Raw genomic sequence first — 23,234 nt, forward strand, 5'->3', positions numbered from 1 at the left:
AGCAGCCCCTCCCTCCTGCAGGTGAGCTGGTGATGTGATGTGTAGCAGAGTTGTGAGCAGTTACCTGCTTTTTTTTTTTTTCTTCCTGAACTCAGGGCCTGGGCGCTGTTGCTGTTCCTGAGCCTCGTTGTGCTCAAGGCTAGTGCTCTACCACTTGAGCCACAATGCCACTTCTGGCTTTTTCTCTGTACTCTTTTGAAGAGAAGAGTCTCATGGACATTCCTGCCCAGGCCAGCTTAGAAATGCCATCCTCCCTCCTGAGTAGCTACAATACCAGGCATAAGCCACCAATGCCAGGCTTCCCTGCTATTGTGTGTATGCCAGTAGTGGGGTTTGAACTCAGGGCTTTATACTTTTTTTTTGCTCATGGCTGTTGCTCTACCACTTGAGTCACAGCTCTACCTCTGGCTTTGAGCTGGTGAGCTGGAGATGAGTCTCATGGACTTTTCTGCCTGGGCTGGCTTCAGACTAGGATGTTTAGATCTGTGCCCCCTGATGGCTAGGGTTACAGGTGTGAGCCACAGGGCTTGGCCCTGCTCTCCTGATTGTACCTCAGTAGCAGGAGTTGAGCAAGCACTCTGCAGTGCTGCATCCCTACAGCATGCTTAGGAGATTGTGTCCTGGACATGTCTTAATACAAGGGCCAGGAAGACCTCATATTTGTGGGCTTTGGGGGCCCTTGGGAGGGGGCCTCTGTAATGTTGATGGCGAGGCATTCTCCATGGCCCCTACCCGTCTGAGGAAGTGTTTGGCTTTGGCACTGTGCAGTTAACTGTGGATCACTGGGCGACTGCTTTTGAGAGCTGCCGTTTTCTAGGGGGCAAGGTTGGGGGTCACCAGACTCGAGGGAGCCAGAAGCTGCTGCCGGCTTTTAGCATCTCCCTGTGCCAGGTGTGAGCTTTGATGCCATCCTGGAAGCCACGTAGGAGCATGTCACCAGCTGGAGGGACGGATGCCTTGCTGGCCCCTCACCCACAGGAAAACACTGCCAATCAAGGCTGTTCCTCAAAAGGGTTTGGGAAATTCTAGTCTGCTGGGTTATGAGGTCAGTGGCCTGGATTTGAAGGCTGTGTTAAGAGATTTCTGGGAAGGCAGGATGACGACCCCTCATCTCACACACACACACACACACACACACACACACACACACACACACACACGCACACACGGACACTTTTATGTGTGCACATGCAACTGTATACAAGCACATATACACACGTGTGCACACACAGCAGAGGCAGATCCACAAAGCCGTGCAAACACAAAGGCACACACAGCACATACACCAACATACCAACACAGAGTACCCATGCCTGTGTGCACACACAAGCAAATGTACATGTGTTTTATACATTAACACTTGAAATCACAGCCATCCACTCACACAGTAGGCACAGAAATAGCACACGCAGGAGCCAACACAAGCATGTACATACACGTGCACACGCAGGAACACACTCGGGGAGATGAGGCCCAGGACGCTCCCTGGGCCTGGCAGGTTCTCCCGCCTTGGTCACCGCCCAGCACACAGTGCAGACCACGCCCATGACCCGGCACTGGGGGGGACAGGCTATTGAGTTTTCCTGGACAAAAGTCAAGGGCAGAGAGCATTGTGTATTCAAATTTATTCAGATGAATGTTGAGCCACAGTCTTCTGTGGAGTTGTTGTACATTCTGCTTTTCTCTTTTAAAAAATGGTCTTCATAAAAGGATTTTTGGTAATCACCTACTCTTGTTGATACAACATTTATATACAAAACTTTGTCGGAAATGACTGACTGTACAGGAGGCGGGGGAGCAGGGAACCGTGGGATCTGAGTAGGGGAAGAGCCGTGTGGCAGCTGAGGGCTTGGGTCCCAGCGGGCAAGCCCAGGAATGGCAGCCATGACACACCATGACACATGTCACCGTGACACACGCCGGGCTGTCTCCCCAGCACGGGCCCCAGGGAGACACAGCTTCCCAATCAGAGGATGGCTTAGCACCCCTCTGCCAATCTAGACCTCAGATGAGAGTTGTTTCACCAAGTGTTAAAAATGCCAAGTGCCTAAGGAAACTGTGAGGAAGAAGAAGACAGAAGAGCATCCATAGAATATAGAAGAGCATTAGCAAAATAGAAGCCTTTATTAAGAAAAATCTTTGGTAGTAACAGTATCTGAAATTCCTGTCAATGGTATCTAGTTGACTAATAAATTCCTTCCACCCTGAACTAAGAAAAAAAAAATCCTCAAATCCACCACACCACTGATTTTGTTTTTAAACAACCAATAAATAGGTTAAAGCTTCCAACAGACCCACAGAAGTGCTGGGGCTTACTGAAACCCTTAAACCTTTAGGGATGGCCACCTAGGGGGTCCCCTCCCCCTCTGCTTCCTGTCACCCCATCTTTTCCCACAGGGGGGATGGTCAGCTGATCTGAGGTCAGCTGATCTGACCTTCCAGGGACCCAGGCACTGGCTCAGCAAGGACAAAGGCCCCCTTCCTTCTCCAAGACAAAAAAGGATCATTTCAAGCCCTCCCCGTGGACAGGCTCCATGTCATCTTCTACCTGGGACAGCTTGGCTTCTGGACTTAGGAAGGAAGAGACAGACGACTCAAAGCTGTCTGGTTTGTTCTTCCTACCTATGGGCAGGTGAATGACTTTTAATCACCTTTTCTTCCTTCTTGTTTATTCTCTTCACTTTTAAAAATCACCCTTATAACCATCGCCGTTCACTCCGTCTCGGCGTCTCCGTTCCTGCCAGTCCCGGTCGTGGAGTCTGCACACTGGGCTTCTTCGGGTCTATCTTAAGGCATCAGAGCAAGGAGGGTTTCTGGGGTCTTGGCCCCCTTCCCGCGGAAGAGGCCCCTCATCTCCCCCGCGGCGCTCAGCACAGCCGCCCTTTCCATTCACCTTGGATACTAAAGATAAAAAAATTTCCCTGCATAATGGTTTTGTGCAAAAACAAGAAAAAAAAATAAAGAGAAAAGAGTCCTCTCAGGGAATAGTCGTGGTGTTTGCAGAGCGCACAGGGGCCTCGGGCCATGCCCGGTGCGGCACTCGGGCCAGAGAGGTGCGGCCGCCCCCCGCCGCACGGCGGCCCTGCCTGGCCTCGGCCGCAGCTACAGCGCATCCCCGCAGTAGTCGGGGCCGGGCGCCCGGGGGCCGGCCTTGGGCATGTGGTTGTTGCAGGAAGCCTCTTTCTGGCAATCCTTCTCCATCCACGTGTCCAGCAGCTGCTGCTTGCCCTGTTCCTCCCGCATGAACAGCTCCACCATCAGCACCTTCTCCTTGTGGATCTGCTGGCTGATGTCCTTGGGGATGTCCGGGATCACCCAGTCCACAAAGTCGCTCATGAACATCACCAGGTTCTGCGAGGGAGGGCGGGGGACAGAGTGGGGGAGGGATCCACACCTGATACACCTGTGAGCCTGTATACCTGACTCACCTGTGTACCTGTCCCTGCCTGTACCCATCCCCTCCTGTGAGCCTGTTCCTATCTGTGCGCACCCGACCTACCTGTGTGCCTGCTCCTGAGTGCCCGCCCCTCCTGTATGCCTTCCTCACCCGGCGGAGCCCCGCCCCCGCACTCTGCCCCAGCCTGTGGGGCCTCCTGTCCCGGGAGGTAGGAGAGGGGCACGGGGGTGGGGGGGCCTTGCAGCAGCCATGGCTCTCAGGGGCTCCCTCCCTCGGACCCCCTGGGTCACAGCTGCTCCACAGAATTCAGCCGTGTCCCTTCCCTAGGCCCCCCCCCCATGGGCTGGGTCACGGGGGAGGGGTGGCTGCCTGTGTGGACCTGGCCCCGTTCTCCACGCGGGGCGGCAGGGGCAGGGGCTCCCGCCCTCCCTCAGGCGCCTCCAATAAAGCAGCCCAAAGCCCCTTTCTTGCCTTCTTCCCTGGTCTCTTGGGTCAGGTCAGGCACAGGGCCAGGTGGGGTGCCCTCCGGGAGACCCCAGGGGTGCAGCCCCGGCCTTGGGGCACAGGGCCCCGCAGCCCTGCCGAGCAGCTCCCAAGGGTTGCCCCACACACCTGGAAGACGATGACGAAAGCCAGCCGAGCAGCCAGCACGGCCCAGAAGTCCTTGGAGACGTCATACTTGTGCTCGGACCATGGCGGCTCCCGGTAGTCTTTGTACCTGGGGTAGGGGTGTGGGGAGCTGAGGGTGAGCCCTGGTCTGGGCTGGTGGCCCCCCAAGGGGGGTCCTGCTGGGCCCAGGGACTTGGCAGCAGTGACCAGGGGGGAAAGGCGGGGCAGACTTCATCCCCTGAGGGCTCTCCCCTGAACCCAGCAGGTGTGTGGGGGGAGGGCGCCCAGGCTGAAATGGGGTCCCAAGCTGGAAAGCCGGGACTCCTCAGAGCTTCCTGTCCACCGTGGCCTCCTGGGCGGACCCTGCTGTGCCCAGAGACTGGCGCAGTGTGGGGCGGCCTGTGGGGGGACCAGGGCCCCTGGGGCACACGCCCTCCTCCGGGGAGGCCACTCTCCCACTGACCCCCATTTCCCACTTCTGCCTGAGGCCCTGCGGCGCATGGCACTGGGCCTGAGCCACACCCCCAGGCCTTTGGGCGTTATTTTTTTCAGATAGGATTTGGAGTTTGCGCCAGGACCACAATTCTCCCACCTCTGCCTCCCGTGTAGCTGAGACTTCAGCCTGGGCCCCGCTCGGTATTCATGGACCCCCAGGCTCTGGCTGAACTTTGCTCCCCTTCCATGGTCCTACCTTTTCTTTTTTTGTCAGTATTAGGGCTTTGGGGCCTGGGCACTGACCCTGAGTGCTCATTGAGCCACGGTGCCACTTCCGGTTTTCTAGTGGTTAATTGGAGATGAGTCTCTCGGACTTTCCTGCCCGGGCTGGCTTTGAACCGTGCTCCTCAGATCTCAGCCTCCTAAGTAGCTGGGATTATAGGCGTGAGCCACTGGCTCCTGGACCCTTCCTTTTTTTTTGTACATTTGCCAGAATTGGAGCTTGAATCCAGGACCTTGGCACCGTCCCTTAGTTCCTTCCACTCAAGGCTAGTGCTCTACTACTTGAGCCACACCTTCGGTTCCAGCTTTTTGCTGGGTAATTGGTGATACGACTGGCTTTTCTGCCCAAGCTGGTGACGAACTGTGACCTCAGCCTCCTGAGTAGCTGGGACTGCAGGCGTGAGCCTCCAGCGCTCTGTCCCCTTCCTCCTTGTAACAGACTCAGCCATGGTCTGCTGGCAGAGGGTGAGGTCCTGCCTCCGCATAGGCCTCCCTTGTACCCCCCGCCTTCCCCCACCCAGCCGCTCGTGTCTGGTGCAGGTCACCTGCCCAGTGGGGCTTGAGCACACTGGAGTGAGCAGCCGGCGCTGCACTGCGCTGCACGCATTGGGGGGGGGGGGCAGAGTGTCCAGGCTGGTAACTGGAGACAGAGATGAGGACGAAGCCAGTGCTGCAGGCAATGTCCTGGTCTGGATCCACATGCCTGATGTTCTGCCCACGTGAATTGCGAGCTTGCTGTGTGTCTCTGAGCACCAGCTTGGCCTCTGGCCTGGGCATTCCCCAACTTACGCTAGAAGCATTTATTGAGCAACAGCTGTGTGCCAGCCCCTGTGGGGGCGGGGAGGGTGAGGGGAGGGGCAGCTGGGGCTGCCACCGCCTGCCACATGGCAGCTCTGCTTTGGAGGAAGCTGCACGCGTCTCTACCAGCCTACGTAGGCCGGCACTGCCAGGTCTGAGACAGGATCTGTGCGAACCTTCCCCAGAGCTGCAGCCACACAGGCTTGTGCGACCTGCTCTCCTGGGGAGCGGGCAGCCCCAGTCCTCTCTGCCACGTGGACCCCAGGGAACACATGCACCTGCTCCCCCTCCCTCCTCCTCCATCCCCGGACAGCTCCCTGAGAATGCTGGGGCATGTTCTTGGGCTGGCACTTGGCAAACTCTTATGCACCCCTGAAAACCCACTTGTGGCTGAGCACAGACACCGCCTTCCGCCACCTGTGCTGCTCTCTCTCAGAAGTGAAGTGTTTTCCTCGTTGATGGTTCAGCCCTCCCTCTCTCCCAGGAAGCAGACAGCCTCAGAACCAGCCCAGATGGGGGTGGGGCGTGTTAACAGGACAGCGCTTGTTTGAGCTCAGGAATAAGCAGCAGCTAGCGCAGTCCTGCCTCTGGCTGGAGGTGAGGCCAATTCCACGCACCCCCCCATCCTGCGGGAGCTGAGGAGCTCCTGGTAACTGCGGCATAACGGGAAGCCTGGCTGGAAGCTGGGCCTGGGGTCTCTCTCCACAGGATAGAGACTGGAGGTGGCCCAGCGCCTGGACTGGAGGCCCGGCTCACCTCTCAGTCTGGAGGGAATTGCTGAAAAGCCAGAGCCACTTCTCAAGTTGGCCACTCCTCCTCTGGCCGGGCCAAGTCTGGTGTTGGCGCAGAAGTCCGAGCTAGGTCGAGGTGTGTGTGGGGCTGGGCGGCCCTGGGGTGATCCAGGACGGGGGAGGGGAGGCTCATTCCCCCCTCAGCGCCCAACACAGCCCCTGCCAGGACCCGTGGAGGTGGGTGGCCACGTGGCCTGTGTGTGTGTGTGTGTGTGTATGTGTGTGTGTGTGTATGTGTGTGTGTGTGTGTGTGTGTGTGTGCGCGCGCGCGCGCGCGCACATGAGCCAGTACTAGGGCTTGAATTCAGGGCTTGGGCGCTGTCCCTGCGCTCTTTAGCTCAAGGCGAGCGCTCTACCGCTTGAGCCACAGCGCTACTTCTGGTTTTCTGGTGGTTAACTGGAGATAAGAGTCTCATGGACTTTCCTGCGGAGGCTGGCTTTGCACTATGATCCTCAGATCTCAGCCTTCTGAGTAGCTAGGATTACAGGCCTGAGCCACCAGCGTCGGCTCATAGATTTTTTTTTTTTTTTTTTTTCTGGTTATAGGGCTTCAACTGTGGGCTTGGGCACTGTCCCTGCGCTCTTTAGTTCAAGGTGAGTGCTCTACTGCTTGAGCCACAGCCACTTCCAGTTTTTTAGTGGTTTATTGGAGATAAGAGTCTCACGGACCTGCCCGGGCTGGCTTTGAACTGCAATCCTCAGATCTCAGCCTCCTGAGTAGCTAGGATTACAGGCGTGAGCCACTGGCACCCGGCTAGATTTTTTTTTTTTGAGGTAGGGTCTTGCTATTATGTAGTCCAGGCTGGCCTCAAACAATCCTACCTTCACTAACACATCCAACAACCGACTTCCTTCCTTCTTGACTTCCTTCCTTCCTTCCTTCCTCCTTCCCTCCTCTCTCTCCCCCTCTCCCCTCTCCTCCTCTCTTTTCTAGCAGTGCGTTTGTAGCTGGGATAACACACATGTACCACTCTGGTCAGCATCTTATTGGTCGAGGCCTGGTCTCGCAAGCTTTTTCTTTCTTTTTTTTTTTTGGGGGGGGGGTCTGGTCGTGGGGCCTGAACTCTGGGCCTGGGCGCTGTCCCTCAGCTCTTTAGCTCAAGGCTAGCGCTCTACCACGAGTCACAGCGCCACTTCCGGCTTTTTTCTTTTTGTTTATGTGGCGCTGAGGAATCGAACCCAGGGCCTCAGGCATGCAAGGCAAGCGCTCTACCACTGAGCCACCTTCCCAGCCCTCCCAAGCTTTTTCTTGACCAGCCTCAAATCATAATCCTTCCAATCTGCCTCCCAAGTAGCAACAGGTGCGAGCCGCCGTGGCCAGCTTGATACTTTGAGCTGTCCTGCCCACATCCATGGCTCAAACCCCGGCTTCCCCAGAAGTCCCCCCACCCCCCCAGTGGCCTCTTGCAAGAATGAAGCGGGAGCGCACCTGCAGATCTGCACCTCGTAGCCCAGGTCCAGGGGGTCGTTGGGCGCCGTCCCGTTCTGGAAGTCGCTGACGTTGAAGGAGGAGAGGGTGTGGTTGACGAAGCCGTGCATGGTCCCGTTCTGGCTGTACATGTAGAGGTACACCAGGCGTGGGATGAAGTCGGACGTGAAGGAGATCACGAAGGCCTGGCGGGGAAGGATGGGCTCAGACTGTCCCGTGATTGAGTGAGGGGCACGCAGCCCCCCGGCCCCTCCCCAGCCCCGAGGGAGCAGGGAACAGCAGGGTGGGGTAGGCCAGGGCTGGCTATGCTGATAGCTGTGTGGCCTGGGACTGAGCGCCTAGCCTCTCTGTGTGAACAGGCCGTGCATTAGAGCAGGAAAGTAGCCAGAGCTGTCCAGTTCTTGCCTGCCTACCTCATTCTAGCACCAGCCTGCTGTGTGTGTGTGGGGGGAAGGGGACAGGAACCTACAGCCTGACAGCTTCCACTGGGGAAGTGGGTGGTGCCCAGGGGCCCTTTCAGGGCGGCAGGGAGCAGGTGGGGAGGGGCTGCGTGCCAGCCGCCGTGGGTGAAGGCCCTGGCACAGCCTGCGCTGCATGGCCGCCCTGGCGTCCCGGCCCCAGTCACCACGGCCCGGCTGCCCGCGCATGCGCCCTCAGCAGCGGCCTCAAAGCCTCAGTGGGGCTGGGGCGGGGGCCGGCAGGAGGGAAGGGCCGTGTCCGGTGGTTCTGAGGCCCCTCCGAGCATCACCCTGCGGGGCCTTGCTGGGAGGGGGAACCCCAGGCCTGAGAACGTCCACCTTGGGGAGCTGCCCCCACCCGCGGTGCGTGTGGTGCCTGCCTGGGGGCTCAGGCCTGCTCAGGTGGAGGAGATGGGGGCCGAGGCCCCCAAGGTCTGGTGAGCCCCGGACTTGGTATTGCTCTGGAGGAGGCCGGGCTGGTGCCCTAGCACCGAGTCAGGAAGGCGTGTGGCGGTCAGGGGCCGCAGGGGCAGCGCTGAGCTGCGGGCCGGCATGCGGGGGACAGGGCCGCGGGCTGGCCCCCACAGCGCTGGGGGAGGGGGAGGGGGCAGAGGGCCTCAGGCCTCAGTTCCTAAAGTGTCTTGAGAGAGCAGGCTGCATTGTAAAAATGTAAGGAAGACAGACTGACAAGGAGGGTGCTGTCTGTCTCTTCCTCCTCCCATTTGTCTCTTTCTTTGGTGTTTTCTCTCCCTCCCTCTATCTCCTCTCTCCCTCCCTCCCTCTCTCTCTCTCGTGTGCCAGTACTGCGCTTCGATGTAGGAGCTGGGTGCTGTCCGCTAGCTCTTCCACTCAAGGCTAGTGCTTTGCCCCTTGAGTCATGGCTCCCCTTCTGCAGCTAAGACCGGCACAGGCTTTTTCTGATCCATGATCCTCAGCTCTCAGCCTCCCGTGTGGCTGGGATGACAGGCGTGAGCCACCCGTGCCTGGTTCCCCTGTCTGTTGTCTGTGGTGTTCTGAGGACTCTGGGCAGAGAGGGCACCGAGGTGCAGGTGGGCAGGGCGGAGACAGAGCTGGCCGGAAGCTGCAGGCCCAGGACCAAGTCCCCCTCCCCCGCCCCCGGCCGAGGGACATTTTAAAGGGTGATGCCCTGCCACCAGGGCTGCAAAGACCTGGATTGGGGAACAGGCTACCTCGCAGGTTCCCCCCCCCCCCGCCCTGTCCCAAGGAGGGTCCTGGACTCTCCGCTGTCCAAGCTGGACGCCCACCGCCCAGGCCGAGGTCCCGGTCACTTACATTGATGATGACAGCGAGCTTCCCGATCCCACTGAGAATGTTGTACCAGATGCCTGGAGGGGGAAGCACACACCAGAGCCCTCAGCCCGGCACCCTGCCGCCAAGTCCATGGGACTCTCATCTCCAATTAACCAGCAAAAGGCTGGACTTGGAGCTGTGGCTCAAATGGTAGGGCACCAGCCTTGAGTGAAAAAGCTAAGGGACAGCGCCCAGGCCCTGAGATCAAGTCCTAGTACTGGCACAAAAATCAAAAGATAGAAACACCATCCGTTTCTAAGAAGTGCTTAGGATCAGAGCTGGGGGCTTGGCGAGGGGCCGCCACGCATCCACCCACAGCCCAGGGGTGCACGGCGGAGGCTCTGAGAGGCTGCGAAGCCACGCTCCCCCAGGCTGGCGCCCTGGGCCAGGTCATCACATATAGATGCGGCCCCGCAGGGATGGGCTGCCCCGCCCCTCCACCATGTGGCATAGAGCTCAGGGCACCTGCACTTCCGGGCCAGCCACAGCCCACGGGCTGCAGGTCATAGAGGTGCTGTGTCTCCAGGACGCTGGCCCCGAGGCCCTGCACGGATCAGAGGAGGAACACAAAAGCCCATTGAGCAAAAGGTTACAGCCCCGGAATCCATAAACATGTGTGTGAAAGACGGCAGAGCAGGCAGGCAGGAAGCAGGAAGCCAGCAGCCCATCCCTAAGACTGGGAACAACAGGAGGGGGCCCCTGAGTTGGCTGTCCCCCAGAAGGCCCAGGGTCTCCAAGAGTTCAGAGGCCACCAGGTGGCGCTGGTCAGCTGCAGAACACCCGTGGAGCCGTGGCGAGCACACACCTGCCATGCCAGCCCTGCGTGCAGGGCCAGGGGAGTGGGGGGGGGGGATGGGGGGGGCGGGGCCAGGGGAAAGAGCCGCGGGGTCCCTGGCCTGGCGCCCGTGGCCTCAGGTTCAACATCCCTGGGGAAAGCCCACGGCCCCTGTCTCTGGTCTCTGCCTTGGGTTCTACCTAGCTGCAGACTCCCTGTCTGGGACAGGGGCTGAAGACCCACCTGGCCTCCTCTTGAGGCCCCTCTGAGAATCCCAGGGTGAAAACGCTCAGGAAAAGCTCAAGTTCCACACAGCTCCCGAGGTGGTCTTCAGGGTGCGGGTGTCTATGTGATCCCGGGGTGGGGCACGGTGTTTGGCTTCTGAGGCTCTGATCTAGCCCAGGGTCCACTTTCTATCTGGTCCATCAGCTAAGCATCATATACATACGTATGTGTGTGTGTGTGTGTGTGTGTGTGTGTGTTTGCAGTACTGAGGTTTTGAATTCAGAGCCTTGAGTTTACTAAGCAGGCGCTCTTACAGCTGAGCCACGCCTCCAGTCTGGGTTTTGCTTGTCTTTTTGAGGTGGGGTCTTCTCGACAGGCATGTGCCCAGACATGATCCACCTCTGGAAATCAGGGCGAGAGGCACGCCCAGCTCTTCACTGAGGAGTCTTGTGATTTTTTTTTTCTGCCCAGGCTGGCCTTGAACTGCCTCCGAGTAGCAAAGATTCCAGGGGTGAACTACCAGGTGTCCAGCAAGAATGGCCTTTTCCATGCTTAAGAGCAAAGTGACAATTGTCTGGAAGATTCTGCTTGTGTAAGATCCATCCCAGGGGACGGGCGCCCCCGGCCTCCCGACCCTCGCCCGATGAGCGTCAACAGCACATGCTTTTGGTGCCTTCTGCAGGGTCCAGCCCTGCCTGGTGCCCCAAGTCCTCCTGGCCATTTAGGGGTGTGGCTGATGGCTCACATGACTATGAGTGGGCGGAGCCTGTGCCTGGGGAGGCCCCGCCCAGGGACTTAGGGATCCGCTAGCTATGAGGTTTTACTATGTTTTCAGTTTGGAGACAAGATCACAGGCGTTCCTGCGGTACCCATGGCCTGAGTTGTTCGGGCCTTCTTCCTCCCACAGCACCCCACCTCTGGGCACCCCCCTCAAAGCTGAGGGTCTCTCTCCAGGCCTCAAAGCTCAAAGGTGAGGCTGTGGGAGCAAACGGACACCATGGCCGCTCTGTGGCGGTGTTAGAATCGGACGCGGCATTCGGCCGGGCACGGTCTGAAGAGCCGGGACGTGGAGAGAAGCCGAGTGCTGGGGGTCTGCTCACCACTGGGGGCGGGGAACACCACCCCCGGCCAGGGGGCTGCCAACTGGGGCAGCGAGCTCAGATGGTGGGATCCGAGGGTGCCCATGGGGAACCCCCAATGCCCAGGGCTAGAGATGCCCCTAGAAGGACCTCCCACAGTGGGCGAAGGCCGCCCCTGCTGGCTCTGGCGGAGGCTCGGGAGGGGTCTGCCACCCTGCCCACCCAGGCACCCTGGGATCCTGGACGACACCATGTGCGTGAGTGCTTCTGCTGACACGCGCTCGCCGCCTCGGGGAGCAGTGCTCTGCCTCTGACGCCTCTATTACTTAGGGCCATCCTGGGGCTTGAATTCAGGACCTGGGCGCTGTCCCTTAGCGTTTCCTCTACCACTTGAGCCACAGCTCCACTTTCAGCTTTCTGGTGGTTCACTGGGGATAAGAGTCTCCTGGACCTTCCTACCTGAGCCGACTTTGAAGCGCGATCCTCAGCTCTCGGCCTCCTGAGTAGCTAGCATTGCTGGCCTTCACATGAGCAGCGCAGCCCCCGTCCCAAGCCGTCCTCCCCGGCCTGGCCCCGGGCCCACTCACCGATGTCCTTGGCTCTGACGGCCACCGGCCTCCGCAGCTCAGTGACAAACTTCTTGGCGTCCAAGCGAATCTCGATGATGTTGTTCAGTAGTGCAAACAGGGGGGCCAGCGGAAAGGACGCCACGAACAGCGTGACGAAGCCGAACTGGATGACTGCGGGGGAGGGGAGGGAGGGGAGGGGGGAGAGGGAGGGGGGAAGGAGGGGAAGGGGGGAGAGAGGGGAGGGGGGGGAGAGAGGGGAGGGGGGAGAGAGGGGAGGGGGGAAGGAGGGGAGGGGGGAGAGGGAGGGGGGGAAGGAGGGGAGGGGGGAGGGAGGGGATGGGGAGAGGGAGGGGGGAGAGAGGGGAGGGGGGGAGGGAGGGGGGGAGGGAGGGGAGGGGGGGAGAGGGAGGGGAGGGGGGGAGAGGGAGGGGGGGAAGGAGGGGAGGGGGGGAGAGCCGGGGCCTCAGCTGCCACGCAGGCATTGCTGCCCGTGCCCGCCCGCCCAACAACTCAAGCTCTGGGCTGGCTGGCTCTCCACTGGGGTCGGTCCACCTGCACGGACCCAGTGCCCAAGAAGGGCTCTGGGGACAGAATCACCATGGCTCTGGGCGACCTCCACACCAGAACAGAACACAAGACAGAATCTCAGCGCATGGACCTTATGTCATGGCAGCTCATTTCCACTACTTCTAATCTTGCGTGCATGTGTGCGTGCGTGCGTGCATGTGTGTGTGTGTGTGTGTGTGTGTGTGTGTGTGTGTGTGTTGGGAGCAGGGCTTGAACTCAGGGCCTAGGCATTGTTCCTCAGCTTTTTCCTTCAAGGCTAACACTCTACCAGTTGAGCCACAGCTCTACTTCCAGCTTTTTGGTGGTTAAGTGGAGATAAGTGTTACAGACTTTCCTGCCCAGGCTGGCTTCAAACTGCAATCCTCAGATCTCAGCCTCCTAAGTAGCTAGGATGGCAGGCGTGAGCTGCTGGTGTCCGGCTCCTAGGTTTAAGCTTCTGGCATGGGAGCAGTGTTCTGCTCCAAGCCTGGCCTGCACCCCATCCCCATGCTGGGCTGGTGAGGGGCTCAGTTGGGGCTCCATTGTTCTGTACAGAGGCCTGACTCGCTCAGTAGGAGGCCCAAACTGCTCCTGGAGGCCTGGTGTGGGGGGGAGGGGGTCACAGGCCACTACTCTTCAGGATGGCCTCTGGGCCTCAATCTGTTGGTTGTCCTGCCTGGCTGGCTCTGGGGCTTCGTTGGCCCCGGATGCCACACCAGGCCTGGGCTGGGCTCTGAGGAGGTCGGGAAAAGGTCCCTGGAGGAGCCGTTCTGGGTGCTCTTGCCAGTTGGTAAATAAGGAAGCCAGTGGTGTCCCCCTGTGCCCTGCCGGCTGAGTGGGGCCTTTGTGAGCCCCAGGGGGAGGGGCAGGGCACTGTGGGAGCCCTGTCCCCGGGCTGTCTGACCTGGGCAGGGTGGGAGAGTTCCCAGGGCTGCGGGGTTGGGGCAGGTCACTGCTGGATGGGGGGGCTCTCACTTCTGATCGACAGCGCTGGCTTGTTGGGCACTAAGTGGGTGAGGAGGGTGGAGGGGAGGCGGGGGCCTGTGTGTGGGGGGGGGGGCTTGGGACACAGAGGGAGGGACCCTGGGCCTTTCTGTCTGTCCACATCCGGCGCCCTGCCTGGCACACTGGTACAGGCCTCCTCGGGAGGCAAAGGTGCCCACTAGGGTGGCGGAGATGCCAGGTAGCACAGTGGGCCCTGAGGGCGGGGCTGGGTGCTTCCATGCGTGTGGGCAGAAGCAACCTAGTCTGGGACCAGACCTCCACCAGGGAAAGACAGAACGTGGAGGTCTGATTTCCAGTCCCATCCCAGACGGCCTCCATCTGCTTCCTGGTCCTCCGGGTCCCCGCAGAGGGGCGCAGGCCAGGCAGCCCAGGGCCCGGACCCTGACGGGCGCTGCCCCAGGCTGAGCCTCTGCAGCTTGCCTGCCTGTCTTGGCCCAGCGTGGTTTCTCTTCCAAGGGCAAGAGCACGGCCACCGTATTCCAACCCCCAGCAACCTGGGCCGGGAGGGCTGGGCGGGAGGCGCTCGCCAGCACGCAGGAAAGCACGCAGGAAAGCATGTGTGCGCGGTGCAGGGAGCAGTGTGGCTCCGCCGGCGCCCTGCAGCTGAGGCTCCTGACAGGGACAGAGCCATTGCAGTCATGGCATGCTTGGCCGGCCGCCTCATTTCAGGCTTGAGAAAAATGCTGACCCCTGGAGGGTCAGGCTGGGCCCAAGACCAGCAGTGTGCGTGTGTGTGTGCGTGTGTGAGTGCGTGTGTGCGAGCGCGCGTGCGTGCGTGTATGTTGGTCCTGGAACTCGAACACAGGTCCTCAGTGCTCTCTTAACTGTGTTGCTCAAAACTGGCATTCTACCATGTGGGCCCAGCTCTCCTGCCAGCTTTTGGTGGTTCACGGGAGATAAGAGTCTCATGGACTCTTAGTCCAGACCAGCTTCAAACCACAATCCTCAGCTCTCAGCCTCCCGAGTAGCTAGGATGACAGGCATGAGCCACCGGTTTCAGCAACTTCTGCTTTTACTTTGGGGTCTTGCGCTGTTTCCTGGGCCAGTCTTACACTGTGACCCAAGGAGCTGGGATGACAGGTTTGAGTTACAGTATGTGCTCTGGAAAGTGTTTTCCAAACCCTCCATAGTGTCCAGAGGGAATGGCACTCTGAGAGCCTTCTGTGTCTGCTCCTCCATTCACGGAGCATGTACTGAGCACCTGCTGTTTACTTGGGCCCGTACTGGGTGCAGAGCTGGGAGGGGGAGGGCAGGCTGGCCTGCTTGTACTTGAGGAGGAGTGTGCTAGCAGGGCACAGCTCGTGCAAAGGCCCAGTGGCTGGCCTGAGCCAGTGTCAGGAGTCCACTGAGGCCAGAGTAGAGGGGACAGGGCCAGCATACTCCAGGAGCTGGGCAGGCCACCCCTGGCCTTTCCCCATGTCCCGCCACAGGGCCATACACAATCTCAGCATGGTGTCCACATACAGGATTGCAGGTGGCAAGGCTCAACCTTAAGGTCTCTACTGGGTCTTTCTGCTCACTCTGGGGAGAGGAGTACCTCGAGTGCCTCAGGGCAGGCAGGGGGGAGGAGTGGGGAGCTGAGGGCAGGCAGGGGGGAGGAGTGGGGAGCTGAGGGCAGGCAGGGGGAGGAGTGGGGAGCTGAGGGCAGGCAGGGGGAGGAGTGGGGGTTCAGAGCAGGCAGGGGGAGGAGTGGGGGTTCAGAGCAGGCAGGGGGAGGAGTGGGGAGCTGAGGGCAGGCGGGGGGAGGAGTGGGGAGCTGAGGGCAGGCAGGGGGGAGGAGTGGGGAGCTGAGGGCAGGCAGGGAGAGGAGTGGGGAGCTGAGGGCAGGCAGGGGGGAGGAGTGGGGAGCTGAGGGCAGGCAGGGGGAGGAGTGGGGAGCTGAGGGCAGGCAGGGGGAGGAGTGGGGGTTCAGAGCAGGCAGGGGGAGGAGTGGGGAGCTGAGGGCAGGCAGGGGGAGGAGTGGGGGTTCAGAGCAGGCAGGGGGAGGAGTGGGGAGCTGAGGGCAGGCAGGGGGAGGAGTGGGGGTTCAGAGCAGGCAGGGGGAGGAGTGGGGAGCTGAGGGCAGGCAGGGGGAGGAGTGGGGAGCTGAGGGCAGGCAGGGGGGAGGAGTGGGGAGCTGAGGGCAGGCAGGGGGAGGAGTGGGGAGCTGAGGGCAGGCAGGGGGAGGAGTGGGGAGCTGAGGGCAGGCAGGGGGGAGGAGTGGGGAGCTGAGGGCAGGCAGGGGGAGGAGTGGGGAGCTGAGGGCAGGCAGGGGGAGGAGTGGGGAGCTGAGGGCAGGCAGGGGGAGGAGTGGGGAGCTGAGGGCAGGCAGGGGGAGGAGTGGGGAGCTGAGGGCAGGCAGGGAGAGGAGTGGGGGTTCAGAGCAGGCAGGGGGGAGGAGCGGGGAGCTGAGGGCAGGCAGGGGGAGGAGCGGGGAGCTGAGGGCAGGCAGGGGGAGGAGCGGGGAGCTGAGGGCAGGCCTCCCTAAGGGCTCTGGGGTGGAAGGAGTGCCTGTCATGGGCCGGCGTCACCGGGGTGTGGCTTGGGGGCCGCGAGGGAGGGCCGCGGGCACCAGCCCCCAGGGGCACCGGGGTGGGTCGGGTGGCTCAGCCCTGCACTCACTCATTTCCATGTACTCGGGCGTGAGGCCGGCGAAGGGCTCCAGGTTGTAGTCTACCTCATAGCGCTGCTGTTGCTTCTTCACGTGCTCTTCGTGGTCGGGGGCCCTCCGCCGCCGCAGCTTCAGGTAGCGGATGAACTTCTTCATCTTCCTGGAAGACACGGACGGAGGGACGGACGGACGGACGGACGTCAGCAGGCTCGAGGGCAGGCCGGGGTCTGGCCACATTGACCAGTTCCTTCCTCCGCCCCCACCCCACCTCTTTCTCTCTCCCCTTCCCTCCCTCCCTCTCCACTCTTCTCTGTCTACAGTACTGGAGTTTGAACTCAGGGCCTTGTGTGTGCCAGGCAGGGCTCTGCTGCGTGAGCCACGCCTTCAGCCCTCTCTCACGTCAGCCACGTTTCAGATACAGTCCTGTATTTTTGACCAAGCCAGCCTCAGATACCTGTCCTCCTGTCTACGCTTCCCAAACCTCGGGAAGGACAGAGGTGAACCACACACCTGGTTTGTTCTTTGAGATGGAGTCTAGATTTTTGTGCTGGTCGTGGGGCTTGAACTCAGGGCCTGGGTTCTATCCCTAGCATTTTTTTGTTTGAAGCTAGTGCTCTACCACGTGAGCCACAGCCCCACTTCTGGATCTAGATTTTTGTTCAGGCTGGTCCTTATTGTAATCCTCAAACTTTCTTCCTTCTCAGTAGCTGGGATTACAGGGGTGACCCGCCATACCCAGACACCCTTCTAGTTTTCTGCTTTCAGCCCCAAGTCCAGCGGCTTTCAGCAGTGAGACTGCGTTTTTCAACAGCATGGCTGCTTGTGCCCTTTCTCTGGAAGGCGTGGCTGTGTCGGTGTCACAGGAGACAGAGACAGTGCGGCAAACGGCCCCTCTGCCCACGGGTGCTCTGGCCCGTCTCAGGGACATGAGAGCACCGATTTGATCTTGTTCTGTCTCCCGGGAGCCAGCTGCCCCGCCTGTACCCATAAACCTGGGGGCCAGCACAGGGGCGCAGGGGCTGTCAGCGGCGTGGGGACGAGCCACTAGCCTCCCTCCTCTTCTTGTCACAATGGGGTAACTTTCCCGCCATCGCTCCTCAGCGCTGTCTCCCCCTCCCTGTTTCTAGTGGGGCTGGATATCAGTAATGGCCGAGATCACCACAAAAGCCCACCGGAGACCCCAGACCCCAGCTCCCCACTGCCCCCGTGGAAGCCGCGCCACACTCACGGAATGCCGATCTCAAATAGGTTGTTCTGGATCAGCTGCTTGCCCAGCATGATGATGCTCAGCTGGATACAGAGCTCCATCAGACAGCCCCCAGGGGCGCACTGTGGGAGGAGCGGAGCGCATCAGCCCCGCCCACAGGGGTAGGCTCCGCCCACAGGAGACAGCCCCACCCCTAGTGTAAGCCCCACCTTGCATGGAGCTGGCCCCCCCCCCCCCCTGCCAAGCCAGCCAGAGTTGTGGCTGATTTGTGTCCTGACTCCCTGGAACCTGGGGGTGGGTGGGATCTTTTTCTGGAAAAGGGGTCTTTGCAGATGGGGTTAACTAAGAGGAGGTCCTGAAGTAGGGCAGGCCCTAGCCAATGAGCAGTGTCTTTATGAGGAAAGAACACAGAAGGAAGACAGAGTAGAGGGCAGAGGTTGGGGCACTGAACAGGGCGGTAGAGGATCCAGGGCAAAGGCTGGAGGGTCAGTGAGACAGGTGTGCAAGGCCTGGCACACCTTCAGCTTGCACTTCCAGCCTCCAGACAATGAGCAGGCACATTTTCCTCATGTCAAACCCTGGTTTTGGGAGCCCCCGGGTCTGTGGGCTGGGTGCCTGGAAGCAAAGCTCAGATTGGGGTGCAGGGTGTGGAGGGGTGGGCAGTAGCGAGGCCAGGTCCCAGCGCCTCCTCCCTGTCCTGGGGCCGAGGGCACCAGGCCCACACGGGTCCCCTGCATGGCTGCGGAGGCCCGGCAGCGGCCTCCCCATCCAGCCCAGGCCGCCCTCAGCCGGCCGTGTTGGGGGAGATGCTCAACTTGCCCAAAGGAAAGGGTGCCTGGTGAGTTCCCGGGCACACAGCCTGAGTTGCGGAGGAACTTTTTACAGAGTTTCCGAAATGTCTGTCTTGGAGAGGCATCACGTCATCACAAAGATGACACCTCCGCTCTGTTTTATAAAGACACTTCCCCAGGGTCTCTGAGCATCACGAGTGTGGCAAGGCGCCACAGGGGGGAGGAAAAGGATGACAGCCAAGGTACTCTGTAGGTCTTTCGCAAGGCCCCAGCACAGGGGAGAAGGCTGGGGTGCCCGGACTTGCGTTCAGCCGGCTGAACTTCCAGGCTGTGCTCCAGAGCCAGATCTCCCTGGACCTGAAACCCACCCAGCCCTCTGAACCTGGCCACAGTGCTCTCGCGAGGAGACCCGCCCAGTCTTTCCTGATGAGGGGAGTTGTTCTGTGAGCTGGAAACAAGGGCTGGGGACCCGGGGCCTGGAATGAGGATGCCCGGCTGGGCTGGTGGAGCCACTGGTTGCGGGACAAATACAGTGAAACAAGCCCCGGCGCGAGTCAGCAACGGGAGGTGCTGCGGCCAGAATCACGGGCAGAAGCCAAGGGTGCCCTGCTTGTCTGAGGCCAGAGACAGACATTGCAATGGAATCAAAAGAAAGAGTGGCTCAGCTCTGGTTGCCTTCCTCGACTCATTTTAACCACAGAAATACTCAGCCTAAACAAAAAAAGAAAGGAAAGCAGCTGTCATCTCTGCCGCTGGGAACAGGCTAGGCTTCGACAGTACCGTGATGGGGACACTAAGACCAGCACCCAGCAAGGCGGATAAAAGCAGATGACGCCTGTCGAGACAGAAGGCCAAGCTACACACGTGCGAACACATGGGTGTGCGCGCGCAAAGCAGACACGCTGGGAGGCAGAGCCCAGGGCAGGAGGCCCATACGGGTTTCCATTACCTCCTCCATCCGGAAAGAGCGGAAAATGTACACGTAGTCCCCCGGGCGTCCGACAAATCTGGAAGGATTATGGTGTTTCGTTAAGGACACTTCACACTCACCCAAGGGGACTGTACAAGAGGGGGTTGCCCTAAGCTTGAGCCTTCTGGAAGCATCGGCGGCCTTTCCTCCAGCTGTGTCCTGTTCAGGGACAGATCTCCCTGGCTTGCCTGCAGCCCAGTTTGGCCTTGCCTCCTGCTGGGCCCGCTGCCTGGGCTCTGCATTACTGGGGCCGCCACCTGGGGTCTGTGTGGCCGAGGCTCTCCTCCACCTGGGGTCCGTGTGGCCGGGGCTCTCCTCTACCTGGGGTCTGTGTGGCTGGGGCTCTCCTCCACCTGGGGTCTGTGTGGCCGGGGCTCTCCTCTACCTGGGGTCTGTGTGGCCGAGGCTCTCCTCCACCTGGGGTCTGTGTGGCCGGGGCTCTCTGCTACCTGGCTCCTCACATCTGGGGTTCCCTGTCTTCTCTGGAGTCTGTACTGCTGAGGGCCTCCCCTGTTTGGAGGCCCTGCTGTCTGGGGTCTGTCTTGCCTGGGGGGGGGGGACTGTCTCTGCTGTTCTGCTGCTTCTGCCAGAACCAGGCTCTCCCTGAACCCCACACGGCAGGAGCCTGCTGCCCACCCCAACACAGACTCTGTGGCCTTCCGCATATGAGGACAGGCAGGGCAGGGCAAGGCATGGCCAGAGGTGGGGGATAGTGGGGGTGGGGGGAAAAATGGGGAGGTGTGTGGAGGAGCAGCAGGCCAGGCTGCGGTGTCCCTACCGGCCTTTGAAGAATGCCACGTAGAAGATGGGGGTGTAGGAGTTCACAAACTTCAGCAGGAAGGCCTTGAAGATCAGCCTGTCCTCGAAGCTCTTCTCTGTCTTGGGGACCTCTGGGGGAGAAAAGGGGCTGGGCTGCAGCCATGAACACCATGGGGCGCCCCACACCCCAGCTTGTGGCCGGTTGGGAATGAGCCCCGGGCAGCACCTTGGCCCCGGCACGGGCACTCACCGATCTTGGTGAGCCAGCGGGCTATGCAGCCGTACACCTCGTCCAGCAGGATGATCACCACCAGGTTGATGATGACGGCGGTGGCCGTGACGGTGACCCGGATGTTGGACCGCACGGACGGGGAAGAGTTCATGGCCAAAGCAGCGGCCGTGGAGATCCTGTAGATGATGACCCCCAGCACAATGGCGAACGTCACGGCGATCTGCATGGGGAGAGGGGACAGGCTTGGGGGAGGGGGGCACAGGGGCGGCACCCCTACCCTCCACCAGCTCCTCTAGCCAGACCTCCTGTCAGAACCAGGACTGACTTCCTGGGTCCGCCCGGCCCCACTCTGCTTTGGGGTAGGGGGTGGGTGGGTTCTCATCTGCCTTCTTCCTGGGACCCCGTGTGCCCACACCCCAGCGCCGTCCGGGGTGCCCCAGGGCAGGCTGGTTGCGGGAGAGATCTCTAATGTGGGGTGTTGGAGCTAGGCCAGGCCCTCACCCCGAGGAGGGCAGGCATCGCAGTGCTGAGGGAGGTGTGGGCTGCACTACAGACTGGGGACACGGTCAGGCCCCTCTCCTGCCTGCCCAGGACTCACCAGGAGCCTTCTGGCTTCTCCATGAGAGCCAGCCTGAGGCCTGGCAAACCAACGCAGGCCAGAATTCTCCCTAGATCTCAGGCTGGTGCTTCCTGGCTCCCTGAGAGACAGCGGGGAGCTATTGGGCAGATTTGCTCTGCCTACTTCATCCGTCTGTCTGTCTGTCTGTCCAGGATGCTTTTCCCATGAAATAACTACATCAACAAGACCAAAGGAACGTGGCACCAGTGGCTCCCGCCCGTCATCCTAGCTGCTCAGGAGGCTGAGAGCTGAGGACCGAGGTTTGCAGGCAGCCTGGGCAGGAACGTCTGTGAGACTCTTATTTCCAATTAACCATCAAAAAAGCCAGAAGTGGAGGAGCTATTGCTCCAGCCTTCAGACAAAAAGTTAAGGGACAGAGGTTAGGCCCTGACATACACACACACACACACCCCACAAACAACCCCACAACTGGGCACCGGTGGCCCACGCCTGTCATCCGAGCTGCTCAGGAGGCTGAGATCTGACGATCCTGGCTCAAAGCCAGCCTGGGCAGGTGGGTTCATGGGACTCTCATCTCCAGTTAACCACCAGAAAACTTCTGTGGCTCAAAGTGGTAGAGCACTAGCCTTGAGCCAAAAGAGCTCATGGAGAGCACCCAGGCTCTGAGTTCAAGCCCCACGACTGATAAGCCAAACAACAAACCAAACGCCAAGGCAGTGAATGCCCCACTGGGCTGGGCAGGGGGAGCGGGGGGGGGGGGGCGGCAGGTTCCAATGTCCCACGCAGGCTTCTGCATCTGCGTCCCTGGGTCTTGGAAGCATCCTTCCCTCACGGCTCTCAGGCCTGGCTGAGAGAGCTGAGGCTTGCTACCCCCAGGGAACCTTCTAGAAATGTTGGGGGCCACCAACACTGGCTTCGGCAGACACGATCTGGTCACTGATGATGACCGCACTCTAGTGGTGGCCCCTGCTACACCCAAGCAAAGGGGCCACCGTGCGGTGAGGTGCTGGCCTCACTGGAGCAGTGCCAGGGAGCCAGGGGCTCCTCGGAACTCCTGCCAAGAGGCAGACACAGCCCGGTCTATGGAGGTCGAGGCTCAGCATCCGGCCCACGGGACCCGGCAGAGAGGCCCTCAGCCCCCTTCGCCATGGGGCGGGCGTGCTCAGGACGGGCTGGCCTTGGGGCTCTCATCGCCTGCAGTGCACGTGCCAAGGGCCTGGGCGGCTGGCCTGGCCACACTGGCATGTTCAGGACCAGGGCGGCTGGCCTGGCCACACTGGCATGTTCAGGACCAGGGCGGCTGGCCTGGCCACACTGGCATGTTCAGGACCAGGGCGGCTGGCCTGGCCACACTGGCATGTTCAGGACCAGGGCGGCTGGCCTGGCCACACTGGCATGTTCAGGACCAGGGCGGCTGGCCTGGCCACACTGGCATGTTCAGGACCAGGGCACGCGGAGCTCTGCACGTCACCCAGCTCCCGTGAGGCAAGGCGCGCAGTCCCGCAATGCGGGGGGGTGGGGGTGGGGGGGCCAAGGCAGGAGGCCCCGAGTCCTTCAGCCCAGGGGTTCAGAGGCAGCCTGGGCAACACAGCAAGACCCCGGCACAAATAAACCAGCATGAAGCTGAACGCACCCCTGCCCCATCCCGTCCCCCAGAGAGGAGTGACGCGGCCCCCCGAGGCGTGGGGGGGCCCTGGGAGGACTGTTATCTGGGTCTCTTTACGTGAGTCCAGGTCCCTTGTTGTGGGAGACAGGATCTGAGCCCCACGACACCCTCCAGCCCTGGCTCAGCCCAGCAAACCCAGCCAGGCTCTGCCTCCGTCTGTCCAAGCTCCTATGGGACGAGGGGCCTCCGGGGCAGAGTAACCAGCCCCGCCCCGTGGGCCCTTGAGGCCCCAGCTTCCTCCCCAGCTGGAGGGGCCTCGTCCTGGCCAGTCCTGAAGACCAAGCGAGCCACACCCTGCCAGGGCGTCTGTCCAGGAGGCCCCGGGAGAGGGGAGTGTGCCAGGCTCTCTCTCAACCTCCCGCTGGGAGGATGGGACCACAGCGGCCCTGGCCACCTGGAAGGACAGGAGCCACAGGTGGTGAGGGCCGAGGAGAATGCGCGGGGGCCACAGCCTCTTGTGTCAGGGGGAGAGGCTCGGTCCCAGGTCCCAGGAGCAGTAAAGTCATGGTTTTTGTCCAATCTGTGTGCTATTTTCTTAATACTTTCACTGGACTTTGAACTCAGAACCTTGGTCTTGTGGGGTAGGTGCTTTACCACTTGGACTATATCCCCAGAGCTTTTTTTTTGTCGGTTGTGGGGCCTGAACTCTGGGCCTGGGCACTGTCTCTCAGCTCTTCAGCCACAGTGTCACTTCTGGCTTTTTCTGCTTATGTGGTGCTGAGGAATTGAA

General features: G+C 60.7%; 1 protein-coding gene across 2 annotated transcripts in view; it reads right to left on the bottom strand.

Annotated features, from left to right (window-relative positions):
* Positions 1-1,683: 1,683 nt before the first annotated feature.
* Ano1 (anoctamin 1) overlaps positions 1,684-23,234 on the bottom strand; it is an 83,203-nt gene continuing 61,652 nt past the window's right edge. For both annotated transcript variants that reach the window (XM_042670383.1, XM_042670382.1), the window contains 10 exons: positions 20,277-20,478; positions 20,046-20,157; positions 19,247-19,304; positions 17,528-17,628; positions 16,311-16,459; positions 12,177-12,329; positions 9,493-9,545; positions 7,742-7,926; positions 4,010-4,115; positions 1,684-3,351 (listed from right to left, as the gene is read on the bottom strand). In XM_042670383.1, coding sequence (XP_042526317.1) covers positions 3,103-3,351; positions 4,010-4,115; positions 7,742-7,926; positions 9,493-9,545; positions 12,177-12,329; positions 16,311-16,459; positions 17,528-17,628; positions 19,247-19,304; positions 20,046-20,157; positions 20,277-20,478 — 1,368 coding nt within the window. In that variant the 3' untranslated portion in view covers positions 1,684-3,102. The remainder of the gene's footprint in view (positions 3,352-4,009; positions 4,116-7,741; positions 7,927-9,492; positions 9,546-12,176; positions 12,330-16,310; positions 16,460-17,527; positions 17,629-19,246; positions 19,305-20,045; positions 20,158-20,276; positions 20,479-23,234) is intronic.

This window comes from Dipodomys spectabilis, unplaced genomic scaffold, assembly GCF_019054845.1.
Source record: "Dipodomys spectabilis isolate Male_0828 unplaced genomic scaffold, ASM1905484v1 ptg000544l, whole genome shotgun sequence".
In the NCBI taxonomy this organism is placed as follows: domain Eukaryota; kingdom Metazoa; phylum Chordata; class Mammalia; order Rodentia; family Heteromyidae; genus Dipodomys; species Dipodomys spectabilis.